The sequence below is a fragment of the Anguilla rostrata genome, chromosome 6 (assembly GCF_018555375.3).
Source record: "Anguilla rostrata isolate EN2019 chromosome 6, ASM1855537v3, whole genome shotgun sequence".
Taxonomy (NCBI): Eukaryota; Metazoa; Chordata; class Actinopteri; order Anguilliformes; family Anguillidae; genus Anguilla; species Anguilla rostrata.
In genome coordinates, this window is record NC_057938.1 from 11,249,141 (window position 1) to 11,269,279 (window position 20,139).

Sequence of the window (20,139 nt, forward strand, 5' to 3'; positions counted from 1 at the left end):
TGTGCCCGCATTGCTAAACTGCAAACATAACACTACAACGTTAGTGTGGTGTGATAACATTCGTTATTTACAGCAGCTAACAAAGTAACTGAGATTAACTTTTTCCACGTGCGTGATCTAAAGATACCACTGCTGCAAAAAAAAGACTAATTAAATGTGATACAAAGTCTTTGTAGACCTCCAAAGCATACAGCTTCAGCAGTGGTATGGCTATTTTGCTTACAGCATGTAACGTCTGTTTCTTTTTTACAAGGCAAATAATTTGATTTTAACACTTTATTGTTCTCACTACAGCAAGTTGGACCCACTCCAAGGATTCCCACTGGTCAAACTGGTTTTATGCCACTGGTGTACTTCTGCAACCTCTCTTTCCACTATCAAAAAGGGCTGTATAGCAGCTGTCACAACCACGCATTCCTGAACCAGTAGCTTATTGAATAATATGCTGACACGCCTTGCACGGAGTGTTCGTACATGTACTGTAGCTGCAATGTTACGAGGGAAGGGCTGTATGGAAGGAGATATACATATACATTGAAGCCTCGCAACATATAATGGTATTTTAATCATTTATAAATGCATGATATTTATGAATGGATGTCGTCTCGTGCCGTTTGATTCAACGCAGCTGCCCACTCGGCTGGAAACGTTGCCTGAGATGTGCACGTGCATTTCAGTCATTGTTTCTGGTAGCGTGAGCAGTTGGAAGCAGCAGGCAGACGACCAGAATACTGACTCTGTTCGACGTACAAGCTGGCCGATTGTAGGTGGTTATAATTCCCGTGTACATCAGCTTTTGGCGTGGTAATGCGGGAAAGGCAGAACCACAGTAGCCATAGGTTCATAGGTTTCTTTGAGCACTTCGCTGACATTTCCATGGCACACACACATCATAGAATGACACATAGCACACCGTGAAATAATATTCAATTATACCAGAACATTCTGGAAACAAATGGGCAGATTTTATTTTTTTGACTTACCATCAATGGCCATTGTAATATTTTGTGGCATTTACCCCAAATTACTTTAATTGGTTTGCTTAGATACGAGATACAGCAAATAAATTACTGTGTTATTAATAAAAAATCTGGCACAGTGAAAGTCATGTCTATTCATATATGCATATCATTTTATTTAAAAAATTCACTGTCTCTGAAAACACATATTCCTTTGAGAAGCTCTAAAAAGTCCATCAATTGAACATTTCAATTAAGTTCTAACATTTTTGTTTTATAATGTACTATCCCCATGAATGATTGGAGTAACTCGAACAAATATAGATATATTATTATTGATAGATGCTGTCACAGTCCTGTCTTATAAATACTGTTTTATGTTGTTTTTTTTTTCTATAAATAGATGTATGATGTATATATAAAGAATTATTGAATCAATTAAAATTATATAAAAAATAATAAAGTTGATCAATGACTGGTCCTTATAAATAATAAAAAGCTACAGCATGTGTAGTGATTTTTAAGGTATCTGAGATCACATAGAAAGTGTGATCTTAATGTGACAACACATTAATTTGTTCCATGGTATTTTCCAGAATTTCTGATCTCAGAAAACAGAACAAGTTACACATAAATTGCAAACCACAGGATGCAACTGTATGATGAAATCAGCAAGGAATTACAAGTCTGACAGGAAACAGTGTAAGAACAAAAAGCTTATTTTTTGTTTGTATACAGGTCAGTTGTATTGTGAAATGAATGCACCTGTACTAGAACCAAACACTGGAATTTTTCTCAAAAGTTTGGACCTGCTCAGTGGATAAATGCAATTCAGTTTCTTCCTTTCCAGTGAATAAGCAGGAGCTTAGCCAGAAGATTATCAGTTGAAATGATACTGGAACTATTGTAGACAAATCAACAGATGCTGTTTTGTTCTGTAATTCAAGTGTATTCATTCATGTTGATTCATTTTTTAAGGAAAAATAAAGCATTTAAGAAAGTTAATTTAACAAAGTTAAGTTATACAAATCATAAATGGGTGCAGAATGGCAGAAATGCATGTCTAAACACAGTACATCACCAGATGTGGTGACAAAACAGACTTTCATGTATTGTCAAAGCCCTTAACAGTTGAGCTACAATAGTCACAAGTTCAACCAATTAACCTGTAAAATTAAATCGCTGTATTGACTGAACACCATGTCTGATGATGACATATTTCAGTACAACCATTTCACACATTTCTTACACTGTACAATCTGGAAACAAAATAGTAACTTCAGAAAGCATAATTTTACTAAATGGAAAGCAACATGACAATGTTTAAAATTTTTAAAGGTTGTTTTTCTGTAGGGACTATGTATATACGACAGGTGTGACAAAGGGCATTGTGCTTCTTCCGTACGAACAACTTTATCGTAATTAACCACTGCTTGACTCAAAAGGTCAAATTGAGACTTGCCACCAGACTGAATTTTGCTTTGTTAAGTTTTTTCTTTTGGAGTAATTTAAAATATTAAATATAAATATAAATATATATATATATATATATATATATATATATATATAGCATTTAAAATACAAGATCTCTGCCCAGTTACAACCAACATTAGTGTGGGATAACGTCTGGAGTTAACGCTAACACCACATAAAAGTGTGCCTTGTTGTATATCGTACAACACAACCACATTCTTATTTATATTTATAACCACCAGGTGGAGCCACAATATTCTTTCTGGCTTGTCTCAGAAGTCACTGCTGAGCTACTCGCACCCAGGTTTTCATCCTTTGCATTATAAAACTAAAAAATATTGGTTATTTGACAAAACAACCTAATTACATCAATCTGTATGAGTTTTTATACATCTGTTTATGGAAAACATTATTGTACAAAAGGGCAAACACACACACACATGAATTTTTCATACTTCTAAATGAATACCTCCAATCAAATTCAAGAAAATGCTATTTCAAATGGAAAACTTCTTATGGAAATAGCAGCTTCACTTAAATGAGATTAAAAATCTAAATGACTGCTGCTACTTTGAAAAAATAAGTTATAAAAATATAGAAGTCATGAACTACATACTAGCATCTCCCTTACAGGTCCTGTAATACCTTTTTCTCATGCTGTAGTAGCACTTCCCTTACAATATTAACAGCCACAATGAAAAAGTGGGAAGTTACAGGTAACTGACCAATGTAGGTCTGTCACAATTATTAAATAGACATTTCTTAAGAGCACAGGCATGTAACCAAGTGATTAGCTGGAAATGAGTAAATTCCCATGATCCCCATTGTAAAAGTGAGTACTTCATACTGAACAAAGTGTATAAATGAGTTTTTAATACACAAACACATGAAGGACAGAACTTGTGAATGTATTGACTCACAAAATTTAACCTAATAATTGCAAAGGAAAACTTCCATATACAATAATCTGATAGGGGAAAAAAGGTACATGGGCTTGACTGTTTTGCATGAAGTCACATGAAAAGCTTGAAAAGATTTTCTCAATATGCCACATAAGACAAACGTAAGCCCAGGAGGGCCACAGTGTCTGCAGGATTTTGTGGTTTCCCTTCAGTCAGCCACCAATTAAGGCCTTGGAAATAATGTGTGCAGACTTGTTAGCCAATCATTGACTTCAATTAATGTCATTTAATTACACAAAAAAAATAGATTAGATATACTCTATAAAACTCTGTGGGGTAATCTGTCGTCTGCATTTAACCCATTCTGGCTACTTAGGAGCAGTTTAATAACCAGCAGACACTACAGCCCTCAAGGGAAGGAGTCTGGTACCACTGCTAAGTGCTTGCTGATGAGCAGTTCTCCGCTGACTAGTGAAGCGGTCCAGCCCCATATTCTCTCTCCCTTGGTTGGTAGACAGTCGGCTGTGGAGCCACTGTACCATAGCCAATGAGCGAACGATGGTGTCAAACCATGTATTTCCAGTCATGATAAATCAGTATGTAATCACTATAGGAATGCCATCTCCCCACATAAAACTACATCGCATGGCATATGCAAAACATACAGGGTCACATATGGCACCACAGTCTGGATATGTAAGCAACAGGACAGCTCATTTCTACAGGTATATCACCCAAGGTAGTTCCCTGCGAATGTTCCTCAGTTAGGTTAAAATCATATAAATGAAAACATTTTTTTTTTTTTTTTTAAAGGAATATGAGAAACACCACAATTAAATAGCTTAAAGCTGGTTCCAACTTGAGCCATGGCATCAAGACCATCCAGGGGGAAATCTGAGAAATACTGGAAAGCCATAAAAAACCCGTACGTTTACACGTTATGAAATTACTCAGCCACGCGTCATCCTGAAGACCAGCAGAATGTAGCCATTATTGTAGTCCCAGAGAAGAGTCGCTTCCACCAGTTCAGAGGTAAATCAGGGCCAGGGAACAGAGAAAAGGTTCAGACCAAGTCCACATGCCGTTTCACCACTTCTAAAGAAAGTCAGTCAGTCCACTAGGAGAAATGCGTGATATTCCTGAAAGTGGCAGTGTCATTCTGGTGCGATGACACCGGCGAGCCATGAATGTTCTGGTCCTTTGCAAAGCCTGCCCTTGGCTATGCTAAGTGTCAGACAGAGTGACCGCCCTCAGGACAAACTCATTTTCCACTAATAGTGGCGAGGAGTGATGTCACACATCATGTGACTCGCACATCCAGTGATGGTACCCCGTGTCCATATCCTCATCGTGTGGCACAGACACACACACAAATAGGGATTCAAAGTTCCCAATTTTCCTCTTCCCTTTGAACTGTGTATGGACAGAACAGTGACAGCATACCACACTTAATCTAAAAAGGTGACAAATAATACTTAATGGCTCTCTTCATACTCAAAGCGTGGCAGGAAATAAAAAAAAATCATTTCAAATTTCTCAAAGGTTTCCAGGGGTAAAAAAAACATTCCATGTTTCCAGTATTAAATTAAAATAAAACATAATTAAAAAGGCATGATCATAAAAAAATGAAATGGCAGCATGTTCAGTGCTTGTGAAGGGAGCCTGTGAAATAGACAGCAGAATTCTTTCATCAACCAGACAGAAACAACTTGTTTTCCCAGCAAATGCATTCAATACATTCCTATGGCATTACAGTAATGAAACAACCTTCCATATTTCATTCCAGTGTGAAACCTGCCTAGATTCATTTGAAATGAATCCTCAATTTAACTGATCCCCTAAAAATGTTTCAACAATGAGTGATTTCTCCATATAAGCACGACTGCATGTAAACCAGTGTTGCAGCTTTACACAAGGTAAAGATGTTTCACAACACAATCAATACTGTAACTACAAGGAGCTGCAAGACATAACCAGGATCTGACAACACAATTCAATTGCATTACTCTTATTGCAAAGCAACTGCAACTTTTTAAATGCAACTTTAGTATGGGTGATAAAAAATAAACTTTTAATAATGCCAGCTGTTCTAGAATTAATGTATAACAGCTACACGTCATGTCAGCTACATTAATAATAACATTCACATTTCTGGTTTTCATTTTTTTTTTTTGACATTTCTAATTACATTTTTAATTATATTAATTAGAACGAGTACCAGATTACATTTTCTAAGTCATCTGCCCAACACTGGCTACATTTGATCATACTCTTTATATAAAATTGTTACTATTGTTTCACTATTGTTGTGAGAAATCCAACTGAGACGCTATGTTGTGAGAGGCATTTCAGATCATCGCACAGTGTATGGTCATGCTGTACTGAGGCAGGTCGGCTGGAGCGTTAGGGTACCTCTGTACGTGGGTTCTGGTCGGGTGGGGGCACGGAGGGAGCCGGACTCGTTTTCATAGTTGTGCATTGGTGGAGGTGGTCTGAAAGTCAGAGAGAAAGACAGCAAGCAATGGCTCCCGTCAGTGTCCATCAAAATACCGGTGGGCAGGTACAGGTGAACACAGCTGCTATTGGACGTCTGTACGAGATTTAACATCAACCTGTAATACATTAAGACAACTTCCCACACTTAAAGTGAGAAAATCAGTTTGTTATGAGCATATGTTTCACGGTCACTGCAAGTCTTCCAATAATGTTCATTTACAATACGGAATTTTCCCAGACACATTCATTTCATAATTAATGTGACGATATATTAATTGAATAACCATCTTTAATGCCGATTCTGAGGGCCCTGAACTCTGATGCAGTACCTGGCTGGTTTCAGGCTCTGGGACCTCTGGTGCTCGTAGTCTTCCTTAGAGCTGGGCTTTACCACCTCTGAACCTGCCTGAACACAGTAAGTCACACCTTTATTAACTGAACACTGCACCAAGCGGCACAAATGCACACGCACTGTGCACACGCTACTGGCTAAACACCATCACCATGCTGTTATACACAGACACATAAGTACTGTTACTGGTTGAATACTGCATCTCTGCCCTGTTCCATACACATGCATATAGACTGGAAAACCTCTCACCTTGAATTTAGAAAATTGAAACACGAACACACATATTTGCACACACAAGTACATGCACACACGTCCGTGTTGGGCCGCACAATCACAGCGCAGTCACAGTGCTGGCTACTACACCCTCCTTACCTAATTGAAAGGGGTGGACAGATGGGATTTGGTGGCTTTGGAGGCCCTAGTGTGTAATTATGCTGCATTCATCAGTGGGAACATGTGAACAGCTTGTATACAACAAACCCGCTTCCATTTATGGCAAGAGTTTCGCAGTCCGCCACAACTTAATTTCAAGAGTACTTTGTCGGAAAAAAACATACTGTATAGTCAAGTTTAATTTTAGAGAGGAATTTGCAAGCGTGGTGATTTGGCGATGGAGACCAAATTGCTTCTGCTATATTCATTAGAATGGAAGAAAGTAAACTGCTGTATGTGCTTTGGTAGCTGCAGCCTCTGCTTTTCCATGACAAACATTGGCTTCGGGAAGGAAAAGGATGAGAAATGAGATGAGAAAAACTAACTGTGCACATTAAATCGATACAACATATACAAAATATGAATAAAAATAAATGTGCAAATCCGTCACCCTCCACTCTCCGTCCGGGTTTTTCCTCCCCCACTTTTTGGATGACTTGCAAGCCTTCTTCTTCTCCTTTTCCATCAGCATCCGAGCGATTTCCTGTTGAACCGAATGAACCGACAGTGGGAAATGGTTTACATGGGAGAGTCAGCCGGTACACAATGTTCGGAGACTCCATCCTTACAATAAACAGTCCAATAGGGTCTGAGTCTAACAGGCTTGTGACGACTCACTGTAGGACTGCCTGCGTTAGTCAGCGCACCTACAGGCTATTTTTAGGCAGAGAGGCCGTCCACCCACCTCATCCTGTGCGACTTGGGCCGCCCTTGAGTCAGCCAGACTAGCCTGGGAGAAAAACAACAGAAAAGCAGAGAGTCACCACTTCCATCCTGCTGTTGGGCTCGTCGCATGTTTTCCCTTGCCTCAGTCGAAGAGAGGCAATCAAAAGGGGAAATCTTGCACTTTCTGTTGTTTAAGGCAACCTTGGCTTAGATGAAGACATATTTGTACATTTACTTTTACCTAAACTTGCACATGAGTAAATAGCAGTTTTCCATAAAAAATTTTTTGTTAATTCAAAATTAATGAACCATAAGCATAGTTTAGTTATACAATTTTACTACAGGTCTCCTTCCTCGTAGAAGATTTTCTAATACTGGACCCATCATTGCGAGCTCCAGTTCTGACACACACAGGTATTTAACCTGCGACGTCATCGCAAAGGATCGTCTCACCAACCTTCAGCTCCTCTTCCTGCAGCCTTCTGGCCACCTCCATGTCGTGAAGCTCCTGCTCCCGCAGGCCCATCTGTTTCACGCCCTGAGTCACGTTCTGCACACTGTAGTCGCTTCCTGCCATCCAGTCTGTAGGGGGTGCCAAAAACAATGTGTTAGCATGAGGCAAGCCTCAATTACCCCTTATGCCACACCGAAGGATTAAAGGTGATTTTTTGACAGGTGATTTTATGAACAGCATAGTCCAGCTTGATTGAGTTAATATTTGTGAAAAAGTTGATTATTTCAGGATCGGTTTTTTGATTGGTCTTTTGATTAGAATCAGAAGTCCAGAGGTACAGCCACCACCCACAGCTCTGTCGTTGTGGGCGCACACAGGCCCAGGGGTCTACCTGGCTCCCCAGGGGGCTGGGACGGGCATCTGTCCTCCCTCAGGAGGGAAGAGCTTTTGGAGACCAGCTCCTGGAGATCCCATGGGTCCTGGGGTTCTCTTGTACCCCTTCCCCCTCGACTTGACTCCTCGAACCCTGACACCAGTCCCTCGCTGCCCCGCACGTCCTCTAGCTCCGCCTTCTCCTCTTCCAGCCAGGCTACGCTCGAACCACGGGCCACGTCCCGCTGGCCTGTCCCTACCCACCTCCCTCCCTCCCCCTCCCTGTCCTGGCACTGGGGTGGGGGTGGTCTGGCTGGTTTCTCTTTCTTGGGTGCCGCCCCCCTCAGCCGCTCGCCGTCCGCGTAAAACGCAGAGCGCGAGAGGTGTGGCTCCATCGGACTCCCGGCCCTGCCCTGACCCCCCCGCCCTGTTCTCTCCGGATATCCGCTCCGGCTGGGCTCGGGGGAGCAGTGTCTTGATCCCCGGGGGGAGCCGGAGGGAGATGAGAATGCTGGGAGGAAATGGCGAAGTGGGGTGGGGTGAGGTGGGGGTATGGAATGAGAACAGGCACATAAGAGTTCACAGGGTTGGGACAGTAAGCTTTGTGGTGGGTTAAGCGTGGCACTGACACTAGACATGTCTAACAAAAACACAGCTGTACAGGGACAGACAATGGTTCAAACAACCAGAAAGGAACATGAATCGCACAGACACTGTTATAAGTTACATTAGGATTGCTATACGTGGCTCTACATGGATTTTAGCTGTATGGCCATATCATCTCTTTATTTGCATATATGAATTAGATTTATATTACATTCTGTATTGTTATTTGTATTATTTGTATTTGTATTATGGTCCTAGGGTGGCATAGTTAACCTACATTTAGTTCTGTTTCACATGTACTCACTGGTCTGGGAATATTTCTTTGACGGATATAATTATGTTTAATTACATACTAATACACTTTGTATAGCAGCATCTCCTAATGTAAATTGTCAATGTATTGTCATGACAAGAACAAAGGAACCATGACTAAATGCCATTGGAGTCTCACCCAGCAAGTCTAACTAATGGAAAACGCCCTCATAACCCCATTCAGATGCAATCGCTGCACTGAAACGAAAGGCACTTCCACGAAAACTCTAACATTCCTTCATCAAATAACATCCAATGACTTCCTGCAAAGGAATTAGTCAGAATGGCAACAGAAACCCCTGAGTGCTGGTCAATGTTCAGAGGCCGCCCATTTTACCCATGACTCAACAGAACACGCGAGCTCAAGGTTGGTTTGCGTACGCTTCCACTCACAGCTGTCGGATTCAATCTGTAGAACGGGCACGCGGCCCTCACTTCCTAACAAGGGTCCGGCCGCGAACCGAAAGCAGGAAATGCTGACTGAGATAAGGGCCACGGCGAGAGCAGGAAAGAACCAGAGCCCGTGCCCTGACCATCCTATGCCCATATTGCCCGCACACATCCATCAGACCCGATTGCGCAACGTGCTGCAAGAGGCTGACAGTCAAGAAAGAAATGAAAGTACATTCCACATTACAGACAAGCGTGAAACCTGATCCTAAAGTGTACAAAAAAGGGGGTGTGGAAAAACAGATCACACTCTGTGCTTTGCCAGAGGGAGTGTTTACAGCAGGGCTGTCCTGGAGAACTACAGTGCTCGCTGGTGTTACAGCACTTAAGAGATTACCGGGAATTTAGGTCATTGATTGGCTAAAGAGTCCACACACCTTGTTTCCAAGGCCCGAATATGCTGTTGATTTGGAAAGGAATCCACAAGAGCTGCAGACACTGTGGCCTTTTTTCAGTTTGACACCTCTGGCTTACAGATTTCAGTTTTCTCTCTGACACATTCAATGTTATTTATCAAAGTAAAATCTAAGTTAGCACACTTTTACCAAAGCATTCTGAAAAAGGGTTGTAAATGTGTAGTGCACAGTCCTTGTATGAGAAGCATGGGAGTGTGATTGCATAACAGCAAGAAGAAAAACAAATGGACAGACAGGGAAGGGGGGTGGGATAATAACCCTTTTCTACAACAACCAGTGGGAACCAGGCTGGGTCATTATGGTGCTCTTCTACTTTAGAGCACAAACCAGGCTGGGTCATTATGCTGCTCTTCTACTTTAGAGCACAAACCAGGCTGGGTCATTATGCTGCTCTTCTACTTTAGAGCACAAACCAGGCTGGGTCATTATACCAATCTTCTACTTCAGAGCACAAACCAGGCTGGGTCATTATGCTGCTCTTCTACTTTAGAGCACAAACCAGGCTGGGTCATTATGCTGCTCTTCTACTTTAGAGCACAAACCAGGCTGGGTCATGATGTTGCTCTTCTACTTTAGAGCACAAACCAGGCTAGGTCATGATGTTGCTCTTCCACTTTAGAGCACAAACCAGGCTGGGTCATTATGCCAATCTTCTACTTCAGAGCACAAACCAGGCTGGGTCATTATGCCAATCTTCTACTGCACAGCTCTAAACTGGTTGGCTTAATTCATTTCCTTTCTTCTGTTGAACTGTAACCAGCCATGCTAGCTGACTCAAGTACATTGGATGTCATGTGTCACATGATACCAAACAGCAGGCGCCAGCTTAGCCCTCTAGGCTTGGGCTGGCAAATTTACAAGCAAATCGTGCTCAGGATCAGAAATCTGTCACCGTGTGGCCTCCATCTTTGCCCATTGCGAAAGAACAGTCCCCCTCTGGGGTCAACCTCCATACTTTAAATCTCACTCCTGCATTTGACCCCCTCTCCCTCTCCAAACAACCCCCCTGGCGCCGGGAGAGGGCAACAGGTCATCACTTCCTCTCGCCCTTACCGTATGGCTCCACAGAAGTGGACCCCTGCAGCTTCTTAATTTTCTTACTCATCTTCTTCTCCTCCTTTATCATCTGCTTCTGCAGCTTGCGAGCGATTTCCTGGGGGAGGTCACAGAGCAGAGGGTGAGCACAGCCCCGCCCACCGTGCTGACATTAGTTTCTGGGCCACTGAGTTTACAGGGCCCTGGCGATAGTGACATCATAATGTAAACACACGGACCGTGGCTCCATGCCAACTGAAATCAGCTACTGAAACAAAGAGCTCATTCTCTCATGCTCTTACCTTACATCAAAAATAAACACTGGCTACAACGTGGTTACTTAAGGTGGACCAAAATTAATTGAATTTATAACTAAGTAAAATAAAAAGAGGGAGAATTGGCGATAAATGTCCATTAAATATGCCTGGTACCAGTTCCTGCAGCTATACGGTTATTTAATAATTAGATGTAGGCACTGTATTTTTTGGGTGAACAGACTTGGGTGTGACAGGGTGTTCTCAAACGTGATTTCTGACAGACTGGGAAGACTGCATCACGTGTCCTGAAAAAAGTAAGCCCTACACAACATGTAACACTACAGACTATGGTGACATACATACCGTAGCACCGTGGGAACATTAAGAAAACATCAAAGAAGAGAATGTTATGCAACAGAGTTACAATGGTTACTTTGCGCCCAATGAGGAGAGCGCCTGAATGCCGAAGAGAGCTGTGATTGGTTCTTACTGCATCTTTCTCTTCCTGCTGTCGCTGTTGCATGGCCTGTCTGACCAGCTGGTCCTGAATCCCGTGGGCGATCTCAACATCACTCTGCTCTCTAGGGGAGGACACAGCTAAGTCAACACAAAGAACTACTGCTCACACACACAAAGCTCAGAAACACAGTGCATGAATAACAATAGTAAAGGAAAAGAAAGCTAAATTTAGGTCATTTAGCTTTTTAGCTTCCAGGTAATATCCAAGGAACCAGCATGGTTCTATGAGGCATGAAAAATCAGGAAAGGGTGTTAGGTTGGCCTTCCAAAGACACCAAATCTACTTGGTGCAGACATAGCGCGTGGTTGGTGGGTGCGTGTTACTTTCAACTCCAGAACTTTCCTTGCGGTTTATTTACAAGTACCCTCAATTCCAAATTTTTCAATAAAACCTGAAACTATTTCAAGTTCAAATATTGCAGAGAACACTCTCATGCAGTCTTTAAAGGTTGAGGTTTCAGGATTATTGTATCCAGTTACAGGTCGCACCTCATGGGCTTTGAAACCCCTGTGCAAACCAACGATCAGTCCCTGCGGTGCATGCGCTTAACATTCCAGACCACAATATGACCGCAAAACCAAAACAAAACCTCTCCCCAGTACCACCCTGGTTCTGAAGCTGAACTTTTCTAACAAAAAACACAATCTTTGGAAACAGACTGTCACAGAAGTAACCCTATTTGACTGAATGAGTGTTATAAAGTATTTAGGTTGAATCACATGAATACTTGCGATTTCTAGAGACTGGAATTGGGCAGCACTATATTTAGGGCAGGGAAGTACAACAAGGGCTGAGCCATTTCAGGATTTTGTGCAAACAATTAGCTGAATCATATCTTGAACTTACATTCGTAAAACCACCCACTACAGCTGCAGACTGCAAATACATTTTACTGATTTTACCATGCTCAAGAACAGGAGTGAAACAGCATAGTCTCTACAGCTTTCAGAAAAAGAAAACTGAGATTATTTCAGAACAAAACCAGCAGACAGACTGGCTCCCCAGAACCAGAGTTGTGCCCCCCTGACATTGTCTCGTCTCCACATGGGATGAACCCTGGGTGTGCTGGTGACTGCGGGGCTCAGGATACCCACATGGCTCTTTGATGCCTCTGGGTGAGGGCCTTGGCCTGGACATCCTCCTCCTCCTGTATACGCTTGGCCACCCTCAGGTCTGTCTGGATCAGACGGCTCTTGTGGACATTGGAGGCCAAGTGACTCTCAACTGAATGAAACGCAACAAACACACAGTTAGGAGAGCCTTCAAATATAAGCCTTCTTTGGCTCTGTGCTTCACTTTGAGTAATTTCCTTTCCAATGCCCCAAGTGTAGTGGACAGGGACACCTTACTGTAGCAGGAGATGTTTAGATGTTAAACTGAGGTTCTGACTAACTGAAGTGATGAAAGATCTCACCAACTAATACTGAACATCATCACGTCTACATTTAATGAAATTAACAAAAATGTATCAGGGAAAAATCATTTAAATTTGTTCATTTGTAACTCAATAGCACCTTGGTCAAAGAGCATCTAAATAATTCAACTGACCAGGTACAATCTCAGGTTGTGATGCTATGGAAGTCCACATTTGTATCAAGGCTATGGTTTTAAAATGACACGAGATAATTCAGAATTGCTCACAATTGTTTTTACTCTGTAATAGGGAAAATCTGACACTCCTGATGAAAATGCAAACAGGAGAGAACTGCTTCTCCCTGCCCAATGACATGGGGCAACCAGCCTCAATTTCACTTGGAAAAACACTCCTAAATCCCTGACCGAGGGAAACAGTGAAAGCCATTGTACGCATTTGGGCCACTTCATAAACAGCAGAAGCCCAAGTGGTTGAAGGTCGTGTCACTTCCTGTGTTAACCCTGGTGAGCGCTAAATCCTGACCCAGTGCAGAAACGCAGCACAGGCAGCACGTCACTGTGTCTTTAACTTTCACTCCTCACAGTGGGCCCCGCATTCTATCTGGGGCCATGGAAGGAAGGAGTCTTGAAGGCGTGAAGAAAGTTGGGGGAAAAATGTGTAGAAATATATTTCAGGACACTGCATAAGTTAGACTGACCCTCTGAACAAAGCCCAGACTAAAGCAAAATTCAAAAATGCATGAGGCTTACGTAATCACACCTATCGGACATGGGAGTAAATGTAACGAGCCTGTCAATAAAAAGAAACGACTGCATATACACACACGTCAAAGTCAGAGAACTACTTAGAAATCCTCATTAAAAAGCTAACATGAAACTTTGTGAGATTCTGCACCTGAGGCGAATGTTGGCCACTCATGTGGAAGTCGCCCTCCCCCTGTATCCTATTTGTACGAGATTCACAAAGCTTAAACCACACTAACATTGTAGCAGTCAGAGGAAGAGAGGGAAATAAAATTGCCCTTAAAATATTTGCCTCACACTGCCATCGCAATCTTATGCTTTGCCCCACACATCACTGATGCCATACAGTGATCCCTTGGCAAGTTCACTTCTTGAAATCACACCACCCCCACACTGGCGGTGCACATCAAGAACAGAAAAGGTCAACATTTATGGTTTCATGGAGACAGCTAGCTGAGGCATTTGTAAACTGAGGCATCCTTATCAAGGCTCAGCTCACAGAGTAGGTATAGAGCGAGCCAGGGGCAAAGCCACCTTGACCTACTGTGGTTCCAAACCACAAAAGCTGTTTCCTGTTGTCTGCCACTAGCACCTGCCAAGCAACCCTCAGGGACGTACTTTCCTGCTCCTGGAGGCTGTAGGCCAGGCAGTGGTCCTCCAGCACGGCAAAGTCCCGGCACACTGCAGACACAAGGAAACACAAGGGGATTATAGGAGGAGCTGTGGTCAGGCTGGAGCCACCAATGATTCAATTCAATGTTATTTTACAGTGCTTTTTAGAGACATGGTCACAAACACACTTTATGTGACAATAGAAAAAAACTGAAAATACCGAACCAGCAAATGATACTACATTAAATTACATCTCAACACAATCATTCAGCCCATGTTCCTACCTAGAGTAACTTACAGAAGTGAAGAACATCAGTATTAGTCTCCAAACCTATAACAACTAAACCTTCAAAGTTATTGCCCAAAAAGAAAATAAAAAAAGAAAGAAAAGACAGCTAAAGAGGGTCACTAAAACTATAATAATGATGTTCACACAGCACCTTTCTGAAGGATCTGAAAATTCTCAAAATGCTTCACCATGTTTTGTGTATGCGTGCGCACACATACAGTAGTTACATCCTCTCTCTTTACCAACCAGTATCCTGACCACTAATCACCACTGCAGCAAATATTGTGAATTGATCATTCTTCACATAAATAATCGTCCATATTTAGAAGTTCAATGTGCATGTGTTTTTTTAATCTTACCTTGACAGCCTCAATTTCACATCTTGTGTAAATAGTACATAATCCCCTTATGTCTAACATTAACCAGCAAACTACAACTGGCCTTATGATTGCCAAATGCTTATGGGATGTATCTTTACATGAGACATAGGATGGGTGGAGAAAAATAAATCAGTCACCATCCAGCTGATGTGATAGCTGTGACAATAGTACTGTACAAAAGTATTATCGCACTTGTACATTACAGGTCAAGGACCATGTCGCATAGTGGTCACAAAATAGACGTGAAAGGGAGACGAGTGTAACTAGTCTCATTTTGCTCGCCACAGGAGTTCAAAAGTCAGGAACCCTAAGTGATAGCTACCATATTAAACAATGATAGTCTGTATGTGACAGTATATCAGTGTTCTATAAGTGCACTTAGCAAAAACCCTCTGAGAATTACGGCGTATTCCTCATCCGCAGTAAAGCTGAAACCAGGCCAGTCCGTTTAATTGAGATTCCAGGCGGTTTTCTGTTATGACTTCTGGCACCTACTAGTGAGCTATGTTCAGACAGAAGCACAAAACTGTGAAAAACTTTCAGTTATGGGCAAGCTTAGACAAAATCCATCATGCTGTACCGAGTCAGTTTTCATTCCAGCTCAAGAATGGAAAATGTTTATCACCTTCCTTAGGAATTTTTCACCTTTTCAGTCTAATGAAGCCTATATTTAGTGGCCAGGTCAGAGTTTTAAACAGGATTTATTCCCCATCATCATCCCTCCTTCACATTTCTGCAAGTATTGCAAATACTCAGTATTAATGAATCATGAACAGACAAGAGGTATGCTATACGTATTAAAACAAGTGGAATAATTTTTCGCAGAAAAAATATGACAAAATACTGACACTAGACTAGACTGACCACAAATTAAGGTCCATTTCTATGACCCAATGTGTTACCATGGCTCCAGTAACGCCGATCAAGGTCTGCGGTTGCAATCTTAAACACTGAGTAATGGCTTAAACTACACACATTCTGAACACACAGTCCACATTACTAACGATTTAAGTCACACACTGCCATTAACCAGGGTGCTACACAGCAGTAAGCGAAAGCGGTCTTGTAGCTTATGTACAACAATGCCACAGTTTCAGGTGAGGGACTGGTGGTTTTAATATGCTGTTCCAATTAATAGCCAGTTTATACTTGTCTAGGGCAACAACTTGGCTGGGGATAAGTGGTGAGCAGGGCTGGAGTACAGTGCTCCGCCGGAGAGCCAGGGAGCAGCAGAGCTGAGAATAGCTGTGGGGGGTGGGGGGGGGGGTTGGATGGCCGTGCATTAGGGAGCTATAAGACCCACTCCCCCCTCAAAGCCTCCTCTCAGACTGACTCCTGCCCTGCCTCCACACTGATTCCTGACAGGATTATCCTGTCTACACAGCAGCCTGAAGCCTGTTCAGAAAACCTGACCATGAACAATAGAGCAGATCCGCAAATACCCCACTTAACTTCTCTGATCCCTCACACACACATGACCTCCTGACTGACTCGGTTTACGCACTACAATTCAGGTGACCCAGAGAGCAGGACTTAATGAGGACACTAGGGTAGGTGTGAAAAAGGAGTGAGCCCAGAGGTACAGGTACAATACAATACAAATGATGCTGTGGTATAGAGCTTAAGCATTCTAATCTTGCCTATAGTGGTAATGTATTGAAGTGGCAATATGCCTGAAGAGAATATTGCCCTTAATACAGATTCTATGTAAGTAAACAAATATTACATGAAACAAAATATCTATAGTAACCTGCTTTTAAGTTTATAAAATCCAGATAAGAAGTATTTTAATACATAGTAGGCCTATCAAATAATAAATTGGAGGACTTTGCTTCATATACAGTTATGGTATGTAGTTAATTATGCCTGCCCAGGCATAACTCGATAAGAAAATAAAAATGAGGACAAATAATGTAAAAATAACAACAAAAACAAACAAAAAAAAAGCTTATCTCAGGCCCTGTACACTTCCAGACAGGAATCCTTGACATTCCTCAAACTATGAGCAGCTGTTTCCCACCCCTGGGAAGGACAGTCAGTCGGTCCAGAGGCAGCCATCACAGGATCCAGGAATATTGAGACATACAAGAATAGTGGCTTTGTAGTGGGAGGAATGTCCTTGTTCTGCTGCCGTTTTAGAAGCTACTGCGTTACACTACAAATGGGCAACCACTAAAACTGAACAAGGAACAGTAATAAGTTCTGGAAAAATGCTACTAGTTGGAAAAAATCACCAATAGTAAATCAGTGATAGTACTGCGGGCACAATATTTTTTTTAAAAATACGTATACTTATGGAACAATGAGTTCTGCAATGCTCTTCTATTTATTCACTTTCTAATAAGCCTTTTTGAACAAATGCGCTTTATGGGGGAGTGGGCAGGTACTTTCTTCTTGATATTTAATGCCCCATTTACACATGATCACAATAGGTTGGGAGGCATTCAAAGGACCAGCTGGCCTTCAAATGCACTCTTCCATCCTCAGATACACTTCTTATACTTGAGAGGCACACAGATGAAAATAATGGGACATCTAGAGGAAGCATCTATTGAAATATAGTATAAACAAACCAACTTATTTTCAGCAGGATTTTTTCCCACACCACGAAATACACTACATACCGCTCACACACAATACACCAATCATCAGTTTACTAATCACTTTCACTTATTATTTCGACAATACAGTTACACGTGATTTCCCGCATTATTTGACTAAATCTCATGGACCAATGCTGGAAAATCACAGCGCAATATAACCCCGTTTGCGTGACACTCATAACTTCAACATATGGGCAGCATTATTACATCTGTTAAAATTCACCTTTCCTGGTTCCATTCTTAACTTTATTTTCACCACTTTACAGTTGCAGACTTTTCATATTGTTTTCAACTTCCTTTAGAGTCTGGCGCTAGCAAGTTAAAATTAGTTGCGCTTTCAAAATGGAAACATGCAATTTTGAGGCAGACCGGTGTAATTGTGGCTAGTATGGTACCGAAAAAAATTAACAGCTTATGTTATTACAGAAGACATTTTGGTGAGCAAAAAAAAAAACGAAAAAACTTTGTTTTGAGACTTTGAAAAACAGTTTAATCCTAAAGCTGTAAAAAAAATAAGGTTACACGATGTACCGAAACATTAACACAAACTGAGATTAAAACGTGATACAAGCATTTGCTTAGCAACGTAGCTAAATAGGGTCAGTGTGGTTAACACTTTTACGTTTCCCAGCTGAGATTAATGTTTTAAGTGTTAAACGGTAGAGTTCACCACGTAAAATATTTCAGGAATTTAGTGTTTCAGTTATATCGACGGGCAGAAAGGGACGTCAGGGTTTCAAAAACATAGATACGCGATATCGTCGGTCTAGGAACGCTATATGCACGTCTAAAGAGCTGGATATTTCAGTCAAACAATGGCAAGCTGAAATGCATTTCAGGAAAATAATTTATGAAAAGCCAGTGCTTTCTAGGTCAACGTATTTCAATTGATTTTGGTTTCGATAGTGTTTGGTCTCCACAAATTACTCGTTAAGATTGTCTTCTCATTCTCAGTTACATAGGCTACTTATGTTGCATATTTCCCTCAGAATGGGCGTGATCTGTAAAGCATTGGTAGGGGAAAAAAGCAATTTCATTATTACCACACACAACACAGAATTTATTTCGAAAATGGAACGATTATGCTTCAAAAACCATTCCAGTAAATGCATGCATCTTGCTAGAAAGCTATCCAACCTGACAAGGTGACATACTTTCACAGCTCGTTATGTGGGACTGATCGCTATACGACAGATCGCTATAGCTAGTTGTCAATTCAAGCAGCTGAGATTTTTGACCACCGAAAAGCGACGTCCACCAAGCGGGAAAGGCAGGTGCTAGTTTAATAACCGCGCGTATGCAAACTAGTCTCTATTCTAGCTACCTCGATGGCAACTTACCTTCTTTTACTCCGGGTAGATTGTCCTGATCAATACTTAAATCAGCCATGGTGATGGCTTTCAAAAAGCTTTCTGCTGCAGATTTGTTATTTTTCTGAAGATTATCAGAGTTGTAGGCTACAGTGAGAAACTTAAAATCAACAAGTAGCTGACATGACTAAAGTTTTGAGCTTGATTACTTCCAATACGACACAGCCTCGGTCTTAATGCACAGTTCGTCACATAGAGCTCATTCTCATTCTTCCCTCCCTCTCTGTCCTTCGCTGATGTGGATTTTATATTCAGTGAAATTCTGTCATGATAAATCTTTGCTACGGAAAGCAGGACGGGACATTCGCTTACTGAAACAAGAAGTGTAGGTTACCGAATGTTTCGAAGAAACGTTACGTTACCTTTAAAATGTTACGTTACAGAAGTTTCTTGTTTACTTATTATGATGGTGACTCTGGTTATTATTATACTACCACCAGTAATAATAATAATAATAATGTTATTGTAATTATTATTATTATTATTATTATTATTATTATTATTGGCATGTCATATTTTGAAACACATTACCAAAGCAAAGCCATCAATCATAATAATAGCAACAACGATATAATTAATGACAACAACAATGTAAAGATTAAAATAGACATTAAAAGTATACTAGCTACTAGTAATAACAAAACTGCTATTCATAATACTTAAAATACTGTAAATGATTAATACATATATACACTATCTCTCTCTTGTATCATTACTTTCATTTTCTCTCTCTGTGCATCATTTCAATTTGCCTTATTGACATTGGAAATATAAAATAAACGCAACAACATAAGGCACAGAAAGAAAAAAAAAAAAACACAAATAACACGTAACAGGCTGTTACTTGTCAGTGGAAATACCATGATCGAAAATATCATGACCCACCATTGCTTTTACTATCTTTCTCAATTTTTCTCAAATTCACAAAATATGCTTTATTTGCATGACAAGTGTACAATACTGCTCTCTCTCTCTCTCACACACACACACACACACACACAGCCACATATGTGTCAATTTAACCAAACATATATTAGAAAATTCAAGCTGTAATATGCAAGCTAT

General features: G+C 41.1%; 1 protein-coding gene across 2 annotated transcripts; it reads right to left on the reverse strand.

The window, feature by feature from the left end:
- Nucleotides 1-3,285: 3,285 nt before the first annotated feature.
- On the reverse strand, nucleotides 3,286-19,325 carry LOC135256513 (coiled-coil domain-containing protein 50-like). 2 transcript variants are annotated; one of them, XM_064338343.1, is made up of 12 exons: nucleotides 19,045-19,325; nucleotides 14,439-14,501; nucleotides 12,797-12,926; nucleotides 11,673-11,763; nucleotides 10,944-11,043; nucleotides 8,126-8,617; nucleotides 7,738-7,862; nucleotides 7,300-7,344; nucleotides 7,006-7,098; nucleotides 6,160-6,236; nucleotides 5,747-5,826; nucleotides 3,286-4,996 (listed from the first exon to the last, which is right to left on the reverse strand). In XM_064338343.1, exons 1-12 carry the CDS (start codon nucleotides 19,091-19,093, stop codon nucleotides 4,977-4,979), a joined length of 1,365 nt encoding a protein of 454 aa, XP_064194413.1. In that variant the 5' UTR covers nucleotides 19,094-19,325; the 3' UTR covers nucleotides 3,286-4,976. The 2 variants fall into 2 exon arrangements, with proteins under 2 accessions (XP_064194413.1, XP_064194414.1); XM_064338344.1 differs by lacking the exon at nucleotides 8,126-8,617 and having other exon boundaries at nucleotides 19,045-19,324.
- Between the last annotated feature and the right edge of the window lie 814 nt (nucleotides 19,326-20,139).